The 15,131-nt window shown below is 36.5% G+C and overlaps 2 protein-coding genes across 7 annotated transcripts; one reads left to right on the top strand and one right to left on the bottom strand.

Annotated features, from left to right (window-relative positions):
- Positions 1–4,913: 4,913 nt before the first annotated feature.
- Positions 4,914–5,505, top strand: LOC122294508 (phylloplanin-like). Its single transcript, XM_043103301.1, has 2 exons — positions 4,914–5,167; positions 5,253–5,505. Exons 1-2 carry the CDS (start codon positions 4,996–4,998, stop codon positions 5,387–5,389), a joined length of 309 nt encoding a protein of 102 aa, XP_042959235.1. The 5' UTR covers positions 4,914–4,995; the 3' UTR covers positions 5,390–5,505.
- A 761-nt stretch (positions 5,506–6,266) lies between these two features.
- LOC122300207 lies at positions 6,267–10,599 on the bottom strand. 6 transcript variants are annotated; one of them, XR_006239950.1, is made up of 6 exons: positions 10,414–10,599; positions 10,263–10,328; positions 9,800–9,875; positions 8,183–8,791; positions 7,975–8,028; positions 6,643–7,762 (listed from the first exon to the last, which is right to left on the bottom strand). XR_006239950.1 is itself a non-coding variant. In XM_043110708.1 (5 exons), the coding sequence occupies exons 1-5, from the start codon at positions 10,473–10,475 to the stop codon at positions 6,400–6,402; spliced, it is 336 nt and encodes a 111-aa protein (XP_042966642.1). In that variant the 5' UTR covers positions 10,476–10,594; the 3' UTR covers positions 6,267–6,399. The 6 variants fall into 6 exon arrangements, 3 of the variants coding, with proteins under 3 accessions (XP_042966642.1, XP_042966641.1, XP_042966640.1); XR_006239948.1 differs by having other exon boundaries at positions 10,263–10,334; positions 10,414–10,594; XR_006239949.1 differs by having other exon boundaries at positions 6,643–7,692; positions 10,263–10,334; positions 10,414–10,594.
- Positions 10,600–15,131: the final 4,532 nt, after the last annotated feature.

Below are 15,131 nucleotides of genomic sequence, written 5' to 3'. Positions count from 1 at the left end.
ACACTCAGATGTGTCGTGCAAACTTGATTATTTATATGTTTGATTATTTAAGAGCCTACCTTTTTCGGGTTTCCCTTCATCCCCATTTGTTGTGTCGTGCAAACTTGATTATTTATATGTTTGATTGATTAAATAATTGTAAGACTGAGATCTAACCAATTTGTTCAAGTGAATTAGTAGATATTTTCATTAGCTAGAGGTCGTCTTCTAAACATGGGTGATAAATGCCTCTGGATCCCTTTCAAATATGAAAGGCTGCCAATGTTCTATTTCCAATGTGGTGTCATAAAGCATGTTAGAGACCAGTGTCCATGGAATGCATATGATGGAAGATTAAGAGAAAGGTTACCAGCTCAATACGGTTCTTGGTTAAGAGCAAGCCTTCAACCAAAAGCAACCCATATTTTCAGCAGAAGGACGGAAGGTTTCGAAGACTCAAATAAGTGGCACCAAAACAAGCCTGAGGCAAACATGTATGATGATGCTGGGATGGGAAATGACGATAATGGCTTTCCTACCCCAGCATCAGAGCAAGTTGACATCGGGAGCTCTAACAATGACCAGGTGATGGGGTCTAAATATGGTATGGAAAACAACCTTGATTTCTAAGCTCAATCTATCTTTCCAATTCAAGCAAGTTCAGCAAGTCTTGAGACTTCCTTGTATTTAATTGATATGCATGTGGAAAACACTTTTGCATCCAGACTGGCCTCTCCCACAGAGTTGCTGTCCTTGTAGAAGGTCCTATCCTAGGGGACAAATAGGTCAGTTCTTCCTCCCTTAGCTCTCCTGTAAAACCTATCAAGCTAGGTAATTTGAAGGGTGGGCCTAGCTAGAAAAGAAGGGTTAGGGGGCTTAGGAAGATGGGACCTCTTAGCTCGTCTAATGTGCCCATGGGTGCTATTGACAAGCCAAAGTACAACAAGAGGCATGGGGAGGTGGTTTATAGGCTCATTTTGACTCACAAAAGGGTCAAACAAGCAAGAATGATAGTGGCTATCAACAACCTTGCCACTAATCAAACTTGAGCAGCAAGGTTTAATTATTGGTATCTCAGTAGCTCAAGGTGCCTACCAAGTCAACTATTTATTTTTTTACAGATGAAAACCTTATCTTCTACAATGCTAATTCTATTAAGTGGAGCAGGATACATCAGCTCCTTGGTACTTATGAGAAAGTATCTGGCCATAGACTAAATCTAGAGAAAACCTCAATTTTCTTCAGCAAGAATAATCGACAAGAAGTCCAACAAACCATTCTTGCTACAGTAGGCATTAAAGCTTTTGGCACCTTTGAAAAATACCTGGGACTCCCCTCATACGTTGGGAGACACAAGTCAAAAGCATTCGGCTCAATATTGGACAGAATCAAAGCTAAGATGGCTAGCTGGAAGACCAATATGCTGTCCTAGGCAGGAAAGGAGATCTTACTCAAGTCAGTACTCTAGTCCATCCTTACCTACTCCATGGGTATCTTTAAGCTCCCTAAAACTATTCTCAAAAGCCTCAATAAACTACTGCAAGTATTCTGGTGGGGTCAGAAGGAGCAAATGTCTAAAATACACTGGCTGAATTGGCAAACCCTTGGTAAACCTAACAGTATTGGAGGTCTAGGCTTTCGGGATTTTGAACATTTTAACCTTGCCTTACTTGCTAAACAAGGATGGAGAATCATCCAAAACCAGTCCTCCCTTGTTGCTCAGGTATTATAAGCTAAATACTATGCAAAATCTGACTTTTTTTTAGCTAGACCAAGGTGCAATGACGCATTTGTTTGGAGAAGTTTTCTGTTAGCAAGGCACCTACTATCAAAGGGCTTAATCTGGAAAATTGGGAATGGTTGTAGTGTGAGGATCTGGCATGATAAATGGCTTCCCAGTCCTTCTACCTATCGTGTCCAATCTCCAATCAGTGTCCTTGAGGCGGATGCCAAAGTATCCTCATTAATTAACCTAGATACCTTACAGTGAAACCTCCCTCTAATCCATACAATTTTCTCAGATCAAGAGGCTAGCATAATTAGCTTGCTACCCATTAGCCCTTGTAGGAACTGTGACCTGTTAAATTGGAGATGCTCAGCTAATGGAAAATTTTCAGCGAGGAGTGCTCACCATCTGCAAGGGTCCATTTTGGAAAATAGGCTGGGTCAGTCTTCAATGACCCAATCAAAACCAAAGTTTGGCAAAAATATTGGAGAATTAGGGTGCCTAATGCAGTCAAGTCCTTCCTTTGGAGAGCGGCTAATGAATCCCTTCCCACTAAGCTAAATCTATACAAAAGGAAGGTAGTGGAGTCCCCATTGTGCCCAATCTATCTACTCCAACTAGAATCTGTTGCCCATGCTAACTGGTCATGCAAGGCTGCTCAAGATGTATGGACCTTATCCTTGAGGAGTATTCAAAAGACTAGAGTTGATAATGGTTCCTTTAGAGGGATACTGAAGGACATTATGGCCAATTTGACCGACGAGGAAATTTTTGTGATGGCTTTCACTACCAAACAGATCTGGAACAAGAGGACTACTTGGGTCTTTGAGAATTTTTTTGGTCCCCCCTATGCAGGTTTCCAAACAAGCGTACACAGAGCTGAGTACTTATTGTCTCTCGTTTGAGGGTGGCCTTAAATAACCAAAAGGGTTTGTGTCCGGCCATCTCTAACCAATGGTCTTCTCCCCATCCCAATTTCTACAAAGTCAATTGGGATGTGGCCATCGACAAAAGCAACTCTAAGGTGAGCACATGTGTAGTGATCAAGGATTCAGCAGGCTGCATCATTGCCACTCTTTGCTCCCCAAAATCCTTGTGTCCTAACCCCTTATTGGGGGAAGCTGCAGCTGCACTAAAAGCCTTAACCTTCTATGCTGAATTGGGAGTTAAGCAGATCATCTCTTTCACAGTGGTCAACTCTATCAAAAGGAAGGAGGAGAACTAGAGCTCAGTTGGAATCCTCATTAGGGACATTAAGCTCCTGGTATACAAGGTTCACAGCTGGTCAATTAGGCATGTCCCTTGGAAGGTCAATGAAATGGCCCATTGTTTGGCCAAATATGCTTTAGAACAACTCTCTTATGAGTGTTTACTTACTGAGGATTATCCTCCTTATATTCAACATTTAATCCAATGAATGAAAGTGTTTCTCCAAATAAATAAATAAATGACAATAATTGTTGCCATTTATTTATCTTATGGTTTTTAGTTGCATTTTTTTTATTTGTAATATGTATTAAATATCTAGTGGAGCTGTTTTTATTTTTTACTTATCTAGTAATCAGTATAGTCGTATCTACTTACGCCATCACCATTTAACTATCACTAATTTATTTATTTTTTAAACCTATAATAACAAATGACATTAAAATTAAAATGAAACTTGAATTATTTAAAATTCGCTTTAAAAACTCACTACAGGAACCTAAGATTTTAAAGTAACCCAAAAAATAGTCCCAAATTATCTAGAAATAGGGTAAAAAAAAAGTCCAAAACAAAGCCCAAACTATTGAACTAGTCCGGCAGGTTTTCCCCCTCTCCCTCGGCCGATTCGGTTATAAATTTGGCTTCTGATGTTTGACCTCGCCACAGGTGTAAAATTGTGGCCTCTAATGTCCGACCTTGCCATGGGTGTAAAATAGTGGCCTCTGAGGTCTGATTTCGCTAAGGGTATAAAATTTTCCCTCCGATTTCTAAGTGCAATCCCTTTGTTAACTTAGTGATTTATAATCCCCTTTGCTATCCGTAGAATGCACAATCCTACCATAGGGTAAACATGACATTTGTTCTATTTCTAATGTTATTCAATATGCTTGTGCCGAAGATCCATTATTATATATATATATATATGTACGATCATTGAAATAAGATGCTTCTAGAAATATCACTACTATTTTGACAATGGCTGATTGTCTTATGCATTCTGTAAGTGGCTTGTGTTTACAGATTGGTATAGGATCACTGCTTACAAAGTTGTTGATAACTCATCAATTTTTCTCTAATATTTTTCAGATGACTTTGAGATGCCGGTTGAACATGAAGAATAGAAAGCATGGATGGGACTAGTTGAGCATAGAGGAATAAGTGCTTGATAGGCACAAGTGCGTTACCAATTTTGAATAAGTGCCAAAGGGGACTAGGGACCATTGGAGTATTTTATCTAAGAATTTAATTCTTTGCTATAAAAGTATTGTGAGTGAAGGGTACGGTTTTTGAGCCTTGTGGAGTTTTTCGATCTTCTTATTTTGTTTTACATATTCGGGCTCAGTTACGAAGAAACGTATAGGTTTGGAATAAATGAGTTTTACATTTTATGAAGTTGTTTTCTTGTCATTTAGAATATATATTCGTATTGTTGAGTTGTGGTTTTAAGAGACAGAAACTAATTCCTTGACCCTCCGGGTATGGGGGCGTTACAGGTGTTGTAAAGAGTGAAGGGACTTCGGATGAAAGGGCTATAGAAAGCTTTCGTTGATCAACATCCAATGCACAAGTCATGATATTGACATCAAGCGGTCTGTCGCTGTCTGCAAATTCCACCCCGAATGCCCCCAGGCGCCGGATGCAACTAGCTGTAATTGTAGCATGAGATCAAAGAAAAATTGACAAAAACCTGGATTTGCTCAAGCATTATATGTATATATGGACCTGTCTACAACATTTTGAAGTAACGAATTTTGAATTCGCACTCTCTAGTTTAGAGCAATGGACCCATCTACGAACTTTTGGAAAGAATTAAATGAGTTACCGGTGAATTTTGGGTTTACCAAAATTAAGGGGCAAGGAGCAGAACGGATCCTCCAAATTGTAGTTTACTTCTACACGCATGCGTGCATATGCAGCAAGCTATTTATGATTCAAGCCAGAAAAATTGGTTGCAAGTTGGACACTCATAGCCTATAAAATGGTTGCATGCATGGGCAGAGTTCCTGCAAGTCAGTTGTGATATTATTATAGCAAGACACTGTAACTGAAGTACTGATACTCTGTTAGTAATCAACGTACGAAACATGGCCTCGAAATCAGCTGTCTTTGTTTTGCTCATGGTAGTCGTTGCAGTAGCAGCCCCAATAGCAGTAGCACAATTGGGGACCGTAGGTCGTCTGCTGGATCGGATCCGCATACAGGGGACTGTGTTTTGCTCTATCAATGCCACTGGTACTGCCAGCCCGGTCTTCCCAAGTAAGTTAATTTCTCAAAATTTATTACCACTGCGTGCTTGCTTAAATATTCCTAGCATGTTCATCACTTTGTCATATTGTTATAGATGCTCAGGTACAACTGCGGTGTGGAATTGGAGATGTGGTTTCGAGGGCAACGACGAATAGGTTAGGAATGTTCTTGATGCAGTTCCTTCCCCGACAAACGCTCTCTTCAATCTTGGCCGAGTGCAATCTATTTTAATCACACTACTCGCCAGGTGCAACGCTGCTCTTCCCGGTGTGGGGGTCTTGCGCTCGCCCTTACAGTTTATAGGAAACACTACTGTTGGACTTATTAATAATATCAACATTGTTCCATCTGCGTTCGTCTTTTTAAATGTCACAGTTTGATCAACAAATAAGTTAAATACGTATGCGAATAAGGCCTATCATGACCAATCACAGGAAGATTATAGTATCAAATATTACTTTTCTAAAGTAAGTCGTCCTATCCTAAGAGTTGTCTCCTTTCTTATTGCGAAGGTTGTCATGATCAAAACTGTAAACTTCTTTACGAAGCAGTTCTGCTGTCATTAAGGAATAAATTAAGCCTTCTATCAAAACTAGCTTGTTTCTGAATCTTCTATCCATTCTGTTTTTGATTGTATATATATGTGTGTGTGTGTGTGTATAATATTAACACATTTTTCAGAGATAGTGGCCAACAGTTAATTGCACGTGGCATCACTTTTAGGTACTCTTTGGTAACGAATTTTCAATTGAGGGATCAATTTGATTTAGCAACTTGAATTTGAAAAGAATTAATTAACTGCAGAGGGGTCTAATTTTTTTATAGCTTACCTTAAAGACTATATAAAGATATTTATCAAAACTCATAATTGGTTTGCCAAAATTGGTTGAAAATGTTATAGACTTTTAAGAAATCTGTAGAGCATTTGAACTTTGCTGGATCCATGCGGGGGGAACTGGGAACAGCTTTGATTCAAGCAATTTAAAAAACAAAGGTAGAAAATTGAATAAAATAGAAAAAGAGAAGGAGAAGAGAGACTTTTAGGGCTACGTCTTTACTATTGTCAATTGTTCTTGAATACATAAAATATGTCCCTATTTATATATAGATGAATGAGATTAGAAAAATAATGGAAATACAATAAATCAATTAGTATAATTGATTTACAAAATATAGAATAAGTCATATTACCAATTTACCATACATACTAGCTAGAATATTATATATATATATGGATTGAACTAAGTCCAACTTATTAGACTTTCTATCTCTTCAAGTCCTAGCCATGAGGCTCCAATCTTCAATCTCAGCTTCTGAAATGTTATGAACAAAAGCAAAACAAAAAAACTGAGACAAAAGATCTTATAACGAAATTGAGGCCAATCATTTGCTCACCAATACGGTTCAAATTTGAAAACAACAATGCAAGAAGCAAAACGTTGAATAGGCCAAGATAAATCAATAAGAAATAGCCTCGTAAATTAAAATGAATACTCCAAAACTCAAAAGATGTTGACAGAACAAAGTAACACAATCCCAAAAGAAAAATGAAACATTAGAAATAATGGCAATGAAAGCAATGTTTTCTTATCCATCTAACAAAAATGATTCCCAACAATTGCCTATCGTTCCACATTGTTCTTCTTCTGTCTATGTGCGTATAAATTCAACTCAAATGACATTTATTCTACCACCACCACTTTTTCAAATAGCGACGTTACGATAAATGCCGCTACTAGTAATTTGCTGACTCATCATATAAATTGGCGGCATTTATTTAAATGCCACTAATAGTATCTTGGCGGTGCCACATTGAAAAATTTAATGGCGTTTAACTAAACTCTGCCAATAACCTAATTTCTAGCTAGTATCTAAACGCCACTACAAGTAAACTGTCCACTCGTCATATAATGTGGCAGCATTTCTTTAAATGCCACTAATAGTACTTTGGCAAATTTATTAACGGCGTTTATCTAAACAACACTAATTTTTAAAATAATGCGTTAACATAAATGCCACCGCATTACATTGCCAGCGCATCTTATAAATTAACGGTGTTTCTTTAAATGCCACTAATAGTACGTTGACGACACATTGAATTTATTAACGATGTTTATCTAGATGCTACCATGAGTTTGTTACCACCACATTGCATAAATTAACAATGTAATGTAAACGCCCCCACTAGTTCATTGCTGGTGCATTTTTTAAATTAACGGTGTTATTATAAATGCTGCTACAAAAATGTTGCCAGCACATTGCATTAATTAACAACCTTTAGAACACACCAATAATATGATATACCATAATAAAAATATATAATAAATAAATTAATAATAAATATGATATAATGGATCATTATTAAAAAAAAAACACAAATCACATTACATGAAAGCTCTTCTTCATGGATAATTATTTTACTTTACTTTGTGTTTGTCGTTAGCTTTCTGACCATTTCTTTCACGGGTAGTTCTTCTACCAGACCACCCAAAACAAGCAAAGGACCACCAAGATTGATCCAATAACTCCACCAGCTAGAAGGTGAGAAGGCATGACATAAGAATTTCTCAAAGTGTGCCCATCATGGATTTGGAATTTTGAATGCTATAATATAAAAAATTGCAATGCAACCATTAATATCTACCACATGAAAAGTGTAGTTGAGGTTAAAATATTTTAGGACGGAGAAGAATTTATACTTCTCAATATTTTAATATTCCTCAAATTATGTTACAACCAAGCATAATGAACCGTTTGCCATTATATCATGTATACTATTGACTTCAAACAATTTTTTGAGTTATAATTAGTCTCACCATTGTATACGTCTGCCAGTCCTTTGTATAAGTCCGCCAGTCCTTTGAAGAATCCTATTTTGACAACCCAAACAAACCAATATATATAAAATTAGAAATCGAAGAATTTTGAAAAAAAGATTGAAATAGTCGAGATCATCTACAAGATCTTGACTACTACTTGAAAGTGTTGCGTATTTTTCAAGCATGCATTCTTCTGCGTACGTACAATTATCGCATTGAATTTTATTCACATCATCAAGGTAGCCGTCATCGAGGTAGCAATTGTTGGGTCCGTCGCATTGACAAGAAACATGTAGCCAATTAAACTTAAAACCACATAACAATTCGTTGCGAATCTCTTTGCAAGAAGTAGTTTTTGGATATATTGACGGCCTTCCCTCGATATTAGGGATATTTGCTCTATTCGACAAGATTCCTCCACCTGCCCTGGATATGGAGATCTATCTAGATATTTAACATATCTATGCATATCATGGCAAGACGATGAAGAGGTTGAATAATATACTTCGGTGTTAAAGCAATAAGTTGAATTGTTCCAATAAAAGGATGTATTCACTTGCTTTTCACAGCTCAAGAAAACCATAGTAATTAGTAATGGGAAATATGGTGTGTAAAAAAATGGATGCAACCAGCTTAAATTACTAGGGATAGAAGCCGAGAAATAATCTCTCTGAATACTCGAGTCTACTATTCGAATTGTGCTACCCATTAATAACTATCGCAGGTTCTTCGAGTAACTTGAAAACCCCTCTCGATGAAGACTCTGTTTCCTGCTCTGTGTCTATGTTTTCCATTTCCAGCACACCTCAAAAAGCTGATTAATAATAATAATAATAATAGAAATTAGCATTGAGTGTAAATTAATAAAGGATCGCATTGAATATTCTTACCAATTATTAATGTTTCTGGACAAACATAGCCTGTATATGTCTAATCAAGAATTTCCCTAATAGGCTAATAGCAGATGGTCTGTTTCACTACCTACATGGACAGTTTTTTGTAATGCATCCTTTTCCTGTTTGTGTTTCATTTCCGTCATTTTTATCTACTTAAATTGAAGTCATATACATCTATATATCAACAAATATGATTAACAATTGCGAAATTTAAAATGATGAGTAATATTGTATCGGTCCAAATCTTCACACCAGGAACTGGTCCTTTCACCATCTACCACGACAACTTTAGTATGCTCAGAAAACTTCACACCTCGTTAGCTGATGTTTTTCCATAATCACAGCCCATAAGGTCCTTGGATCTCATTAGAATACCATAGAGCCCACAAACATCCATACTTAGCATTTACAACCATTCCCCACAGCCTCTCTCTCATTCTAGTAGTGCTAAAGCCACTTTAGCAACAGGATTGAAGAACACAAGTTCTGAACTCCTAACTCACCCTAAGGAGTCAGAGAATACTTTGGCAAAGCTTACCAAGTGAAACTTAAACTTTTCTCCTATCCCACCCCAAAGGAAGTCCCTCTATAGCCTTTCTAGGTGGTTAGCTAAACTCGCTAGAAGTAGAAATAAGGACATGAAATACTTAGGCAAATTAGCAAGAGTACTCTTGAACAAAGAAATCCTATCACCCTTAGGCTGATCCACCCTGTTCCAACCAGCTAGTCTCCAGTCAACCTTTTCAATAACCCCAACCGAAATATAGCCTTGAAAATGTATGCTTTTATTGCAAGCTATACTAGCCAAGTATGAGAACAGATCAGGATTTGATACGCATATTCAGTGACATGCTAAAAGGGGTAAAGAGGAACATAGGATGGTAAAGGTAAGGTTAGGCAAAGAGGAAAAGAAAATAATATGCTACCTCCATGAGTCGAGGACTGAAAACCAATGCTCTCAATTCAGCATCTAAACTCTTCTTAGCAAACCTTATAATTGAGCTGCATCAAATAATCGAGCAAATTGAGAAGCAGTAAAATAAGCCCACATTCAGGAAAATAATAGAAGTGTAACTTTCAACTAATAATTGGTAAAAAAAAAAGTGGTGCATTGAATTTGCTGGGGGCATGGTAAAGGCACTACGAAGCAGCACACTATTTTCTTCGTATAGCATAAGAAAAGATAGAATGCTCCTCTCCTTTGCTCTCAATACCAGCTGAGTTCATGGTAGAAGTCACCGATCCCCAAGAACTCATGAAGGAGAGGGGTGAACCTACCAACATGAACTTGAAGATGACACCACCCAATTCTCCAAAAGAAAATCACAGCAGTGAAAAATAGAGAGAAATTAAAATCTGTTGGAATCGGGATGAGAAGGGAAATCCTACCTCCGTACGATGATGGCTTCAACGGCCACCCGTTCCCTTGACTTACGAACAAAGCACCCATAAAATCTGGAACTATGTGAAGGGGAAACTACATGAAATAAGGAATGAAATTGCAAGAGAGAGAAAGAGAAAAATAGGGAAAACTGCTTACCAGCGTGTGGAGTGGAAGACCATACAGTAAATCTGGAAGCTTTCCAAATTCGCATCACCCATAGATCACAAGGGTGGTAGCGTTAGATGTGTTGCAGATTTGATGATTTTAGTCTTTGTTCAGAGCGAAATGGCAGCCTATAAGAGGCGCTAATTGCATAACAGAGGGAAATTTGAATTTTTTGAAATTTTGATGCAGTGTATGAGGCGCCAACTTAACTGTTCACTAGTTTTTGTTTTGATAACAATATTTTAAAGGAAATTACAGAATATTCGTGCATGTACACCTTAACGTAAAATTACCTTTTCTCCACCTTAATGTAAAATTACCTTTTCTCCACCTTTATTTTCTAATTTCTTGATTAATTTTAACTATTTCAATATTCCAATCCTATCTATAATTGAAACGTTAATATAATATTTTTTCATATTATATATAATTATATTATATAATATATATAATAATAATATATTATTATATATTATATATAAGGTAATGTTATTATAATGTTATGTTAATATTAAAAATATATATAATAATGTTATTATAATCTTAAAGATGAATATTTAATTGATCATATGCTTTAAATATATACATTAACTACATTTTATCGCTTAATAAATTCTCAAAATATTCATTTTGATAATTATATTAGTAAATTAGTAATACTAATTTATATTAGTATATAATGTATATTAATTATAATTTATACTTTATGGTCTTATAATAACACTTTAATATTATTAGTAATATACTTTAAGTCTATATAAAAATTATTATAGAAATCACTATAGTATTAGTTATACTACACTATATAGAGAAAAACTTCCCACTGGTCTATCTATTTCTCTCCAAATAACAGCCTCCCAATGAGAAAATGCCACGTATACATCTCATTTTATCTCCACTATAACTGCACCACATACTATTATTGCACTACAAACATGCTTGACAAAAAAAAAAAAACAAGAAGAAGAAAGAAAGCACCCCACCAAGAAAGTATGATCCTTACCTTTTGTGCCCACTGAACTCGATGTAGTACCAGAATCGGGTTTGAATCTGAGCGTTTGCAATTTTTCTTTTTCTTGTTTGTTTTGAGGAATTAGTAGAATCGGCCAAGTGGGGGGCTGCGAAAGGTATTGATTGAATGGCACGTGTAAAAAGTGGGAGCATTGAGGAGTTTTCTTCTTTACCTTCCCATGGGGAGTTTGGGTGCGGATGAGAGCTTGCGAAGAGAGCAATTGAGAGTTTCAAATTCAGCTTAAAGAGGCGTTGGAACTAGGTGTGGCTGTGGTTGAACTGGTCTGGCACCGGTGATGGAACTGGTTTGACAATTAGCAGAGGAATTTTGGACGATGGAACAAAGTGTGACGCCCCCAAAATCCCCACGCACGGACACGGGGAAATCGAGACATCCGGACAGTGACAACCCGGATCACCACCCTATCGACGAGTGCCAAGTGTGTGCAAAAGCAACATATGTGCACGAAGAAACACGCAACGGATAACGAAAGTCATATAAGTAAGTACCAGAATTTTTCTTAATATAATACAAGCTGTTTTAAAACATACATAAATAAAATACTACAAAACACGAATATAGTTTTAAACCAAACTATAAAGCATAACTTCGACTCAAAACTCCGGCGGAGCCGCATCCTCGGGCTCAGCCTCCTCCTCCTCCTCGAATCTTGCACCAAAATCTACGGAACCAATAATGGTACCGCAGGTAAGTAAAATCCAAACACCACCAGATAAAAACATATAGAACTCAAACAATATGCATGAATTAATGCCAATGCACAAACCCATAAAAACATATTTTTCCACGCAAGCCAAAAATGCCATTTGGCCGAAAAACACATCCTTTCCAAATATCACGCCAAAAGTCACATTTGGCCTTTATTCAACTCAAACCATTATCCATTTTATTCGTATGCACCATGACCTCCTGATTGAGCTTAAATATTGTATATTTTAGCTATTTACAACCAATGTATTTTAAATTCATCATGACATTATTATTGGTTTTAAATGAAAAAATGGTTAAAATGAATAAATCAAAGTTGTGATTTTAATTGATTAAAAGCATGAATTTCTGCTTGAATTCTACCAATTATTGATTACTGTGCATTCTAGTCCATAATTTTTCTTGCTTTCCATTATCATTTGCATTTGTATCATTGTTTTTCTTGCTCTTCATGTTCATAAAGTTTCTTCAGCTATCTTTCCATCTTTTGGGTTCAATTCATGAACCTCAAAAGATAGAAGCACTTCTTGCCATCTTTGAATGGAAGTTGCTCAAGCTAATTTTTCATTTGTGTTATTTTGTTGTTAAGTGTTTTTTTTTTTAATCTCCATCTCCATTTTTCATGCATACCATGGTTAATTATGTTCATGCCTTGTTCATACTTTGTCTTAAGCTTTCCCACCATTTAAACAATCCCAACTCCATCTAACCTCATACATGGCTACACCAATCACCCCACAAATCCACCAACTCATTTCCAACCCACCTAAATTATACATTAATTGAGAGGCTGCTTGTTTGGCTTAACTTACATCGGTTGGTGTAGCTAAATTAGTGTGGGGAACATGTGATGGATTGGTGCAATCAAAGGCTGCTGCTGTCCACCGAAATGAAGGAAGAAGTTGGTGCAATCAAAGGCTGCTGCTGTCCACCGAAATGAGAAGAAAATATAGAGAAACTGATTGAGCTGAGATATTACATATTTTTAGCTATTTAAAACCAATGTATTTTAAATTCTTCGTGACATTATTATTGGTTTTAGATGGAAAAATGGTTAATAAGCATAAATACGAGTTGTGATTTTTAATTGATTGATATCATGTTTATACTTAATTTTACAACTATGATGTAATTGGGTAATATTTCCTCACATATATAACATATTTTTGATAATCTATTTTTCATTTTAATTTATGTTTGAGTGTTATTTTTATCTACTTATTTTCAGCTTGAATAAAATTCACATGGGATCCAAGACAAGATGACTTTTCAGTGGTTGTTTATAGATGCACGCGGGACCAACATTGGTGGAAACACACAAACAGAAGCATTTTTACGGAATCAAAACAGGTGGCTGTTGAAAAGAATTGTTGAAGCTTATTCTTTAGGCTTATGCGGGACCCCATGGAATAAATAAAAGAGACCACAAGGGAGACCAAGTGGACGCATGAAAGCACATTGGATATATTAAAAAAGAAACATTGGTTGCTTTTGAATTTATCTCTATTGTGTATATTCGGTGCATGATTTGCTGGAGTTGTGCTGGAATGAGGGACCAACCGGTGGTGCAAAAGTTGAAAGAAAAGGGAGTATAAAGCAACGGATGAAGGAGAGGGGAACGTGGAACCGGAATTGAGGAAATTGATTCAATTAAATGATTCCTCAAGAGGCAGCTAGTGGAGTAGTTGGCTGGGATTAATTATTCAGTGCATGATTAGAGAAGGACCAACCGGTGGGTGCAAGATTAAACAACCAATTAAATGATTCTTCAAGAGGCAAGTGGAGTTGTTCGGCTATTGATTTTTTCTATAAAAAGAGGTAAGTTCAGAAGAGTGAGGACGGAGAGATGGAGAGAAGTAAAGGGTAGCAATCGGTGGGTGTAGAGTGAAAGGGATAGGTGGGGAGTTGAGAGAATTGGAGAGAGGAGTCGGTGCAGAATTTTCAACCAAGTGAGACGGTGTGTGCTGGACGAAAAGAGATAGAGAGGAAGTTGAGGACGTGTGAAGAGAGGGAGAGAGAGACGTGTAGGTCGGTTGAAAGATAGGGAGAAGAGACACGGATTGAGAGAGTTAAGGGGAGACGGCTGGAATTATTTCTTTCTTGGAGATGTGTAGGCCGGTTGGAGTAATCTAATTGGATGGGATTTATTTTGGTGGAGAAAGGAACATGATGAGATTGATGCTTGAGTTTAACGTGGAGTTGAAGTGGTTGGAGTTTTATTTTTTTGCTTCTTCGTGTTTTTCGTTTGGCATCTGGTGGGGCTGCAGCTTCTTCTTGATCAATATCTTTTAATTTCAATTTCTGTTTTATCGTGAGCTTTATTCCTCTGTATCAATTGGATTTCAGATTTTGTTGTTTCTAAATTATTGCTTAGTATTTCTTGTGTTAGTTATTTAATGGAGAATGCTTATGTGATTTCTATAGTATTTGTAATAAATATGTTTGGCTAAATTTTCATACTAAGGTTAGAGGTGAAGTTTAATGATTTAAATATTGTTTCCGAATCCACGTAAAATCTATTTTGCGAGCTTGATTGATTGAAAGATTTTATTTGGATATTTTGATTATCTATACACTCGTCTTGATTCATTGTGATTTCCGAATACAGTGAATGCTTGAGGAATCCCTGTGGTATTCAAATAGATTTGTAAATGTTTTAATCATCAATCGTTCACGCTCAATCATAAGTGTCTGTTTTTTTCTCGATCTTAAATGCTAAATCTACCAATTAAACGGAATCATTATTCTAGTTTAATTGAAGTAAATTGATCGGAAACAATATCATAAATTATTAGACGGATCCTTGAAACCTCCATTTGATTGCACGTTTCTTTTCATAATTTTGTTTCATTGTCTAAATTTATTTTATTTATCACAAAAGTCAATCCCTGTGGACTCGATCCTGTAAGATACTACAACACCTGTATACTTGCAGGTAAAACTGTACTAGATTTTTGATCCATTAATT

Source organism: Carya illinoinensis, chromosome 2 (genome assembly GCF_018687715.1).
Source record: "Carya illinoinensis cultivar Pawnee chromosome 2, C.illinoinensisPawnee_v1, whole genome shotgun sequence".
Taxonomy (NCBI): domain Eukaryota; kingdom Viridiplantae; phylum Streptophyta; class Magnoliopsida; order Fagales; family Juglandaceae; genus Carya; species Carya illinoinensis.
This window is presented reverse-complemented; position numbering and strand designations above follow the sequence as displayed.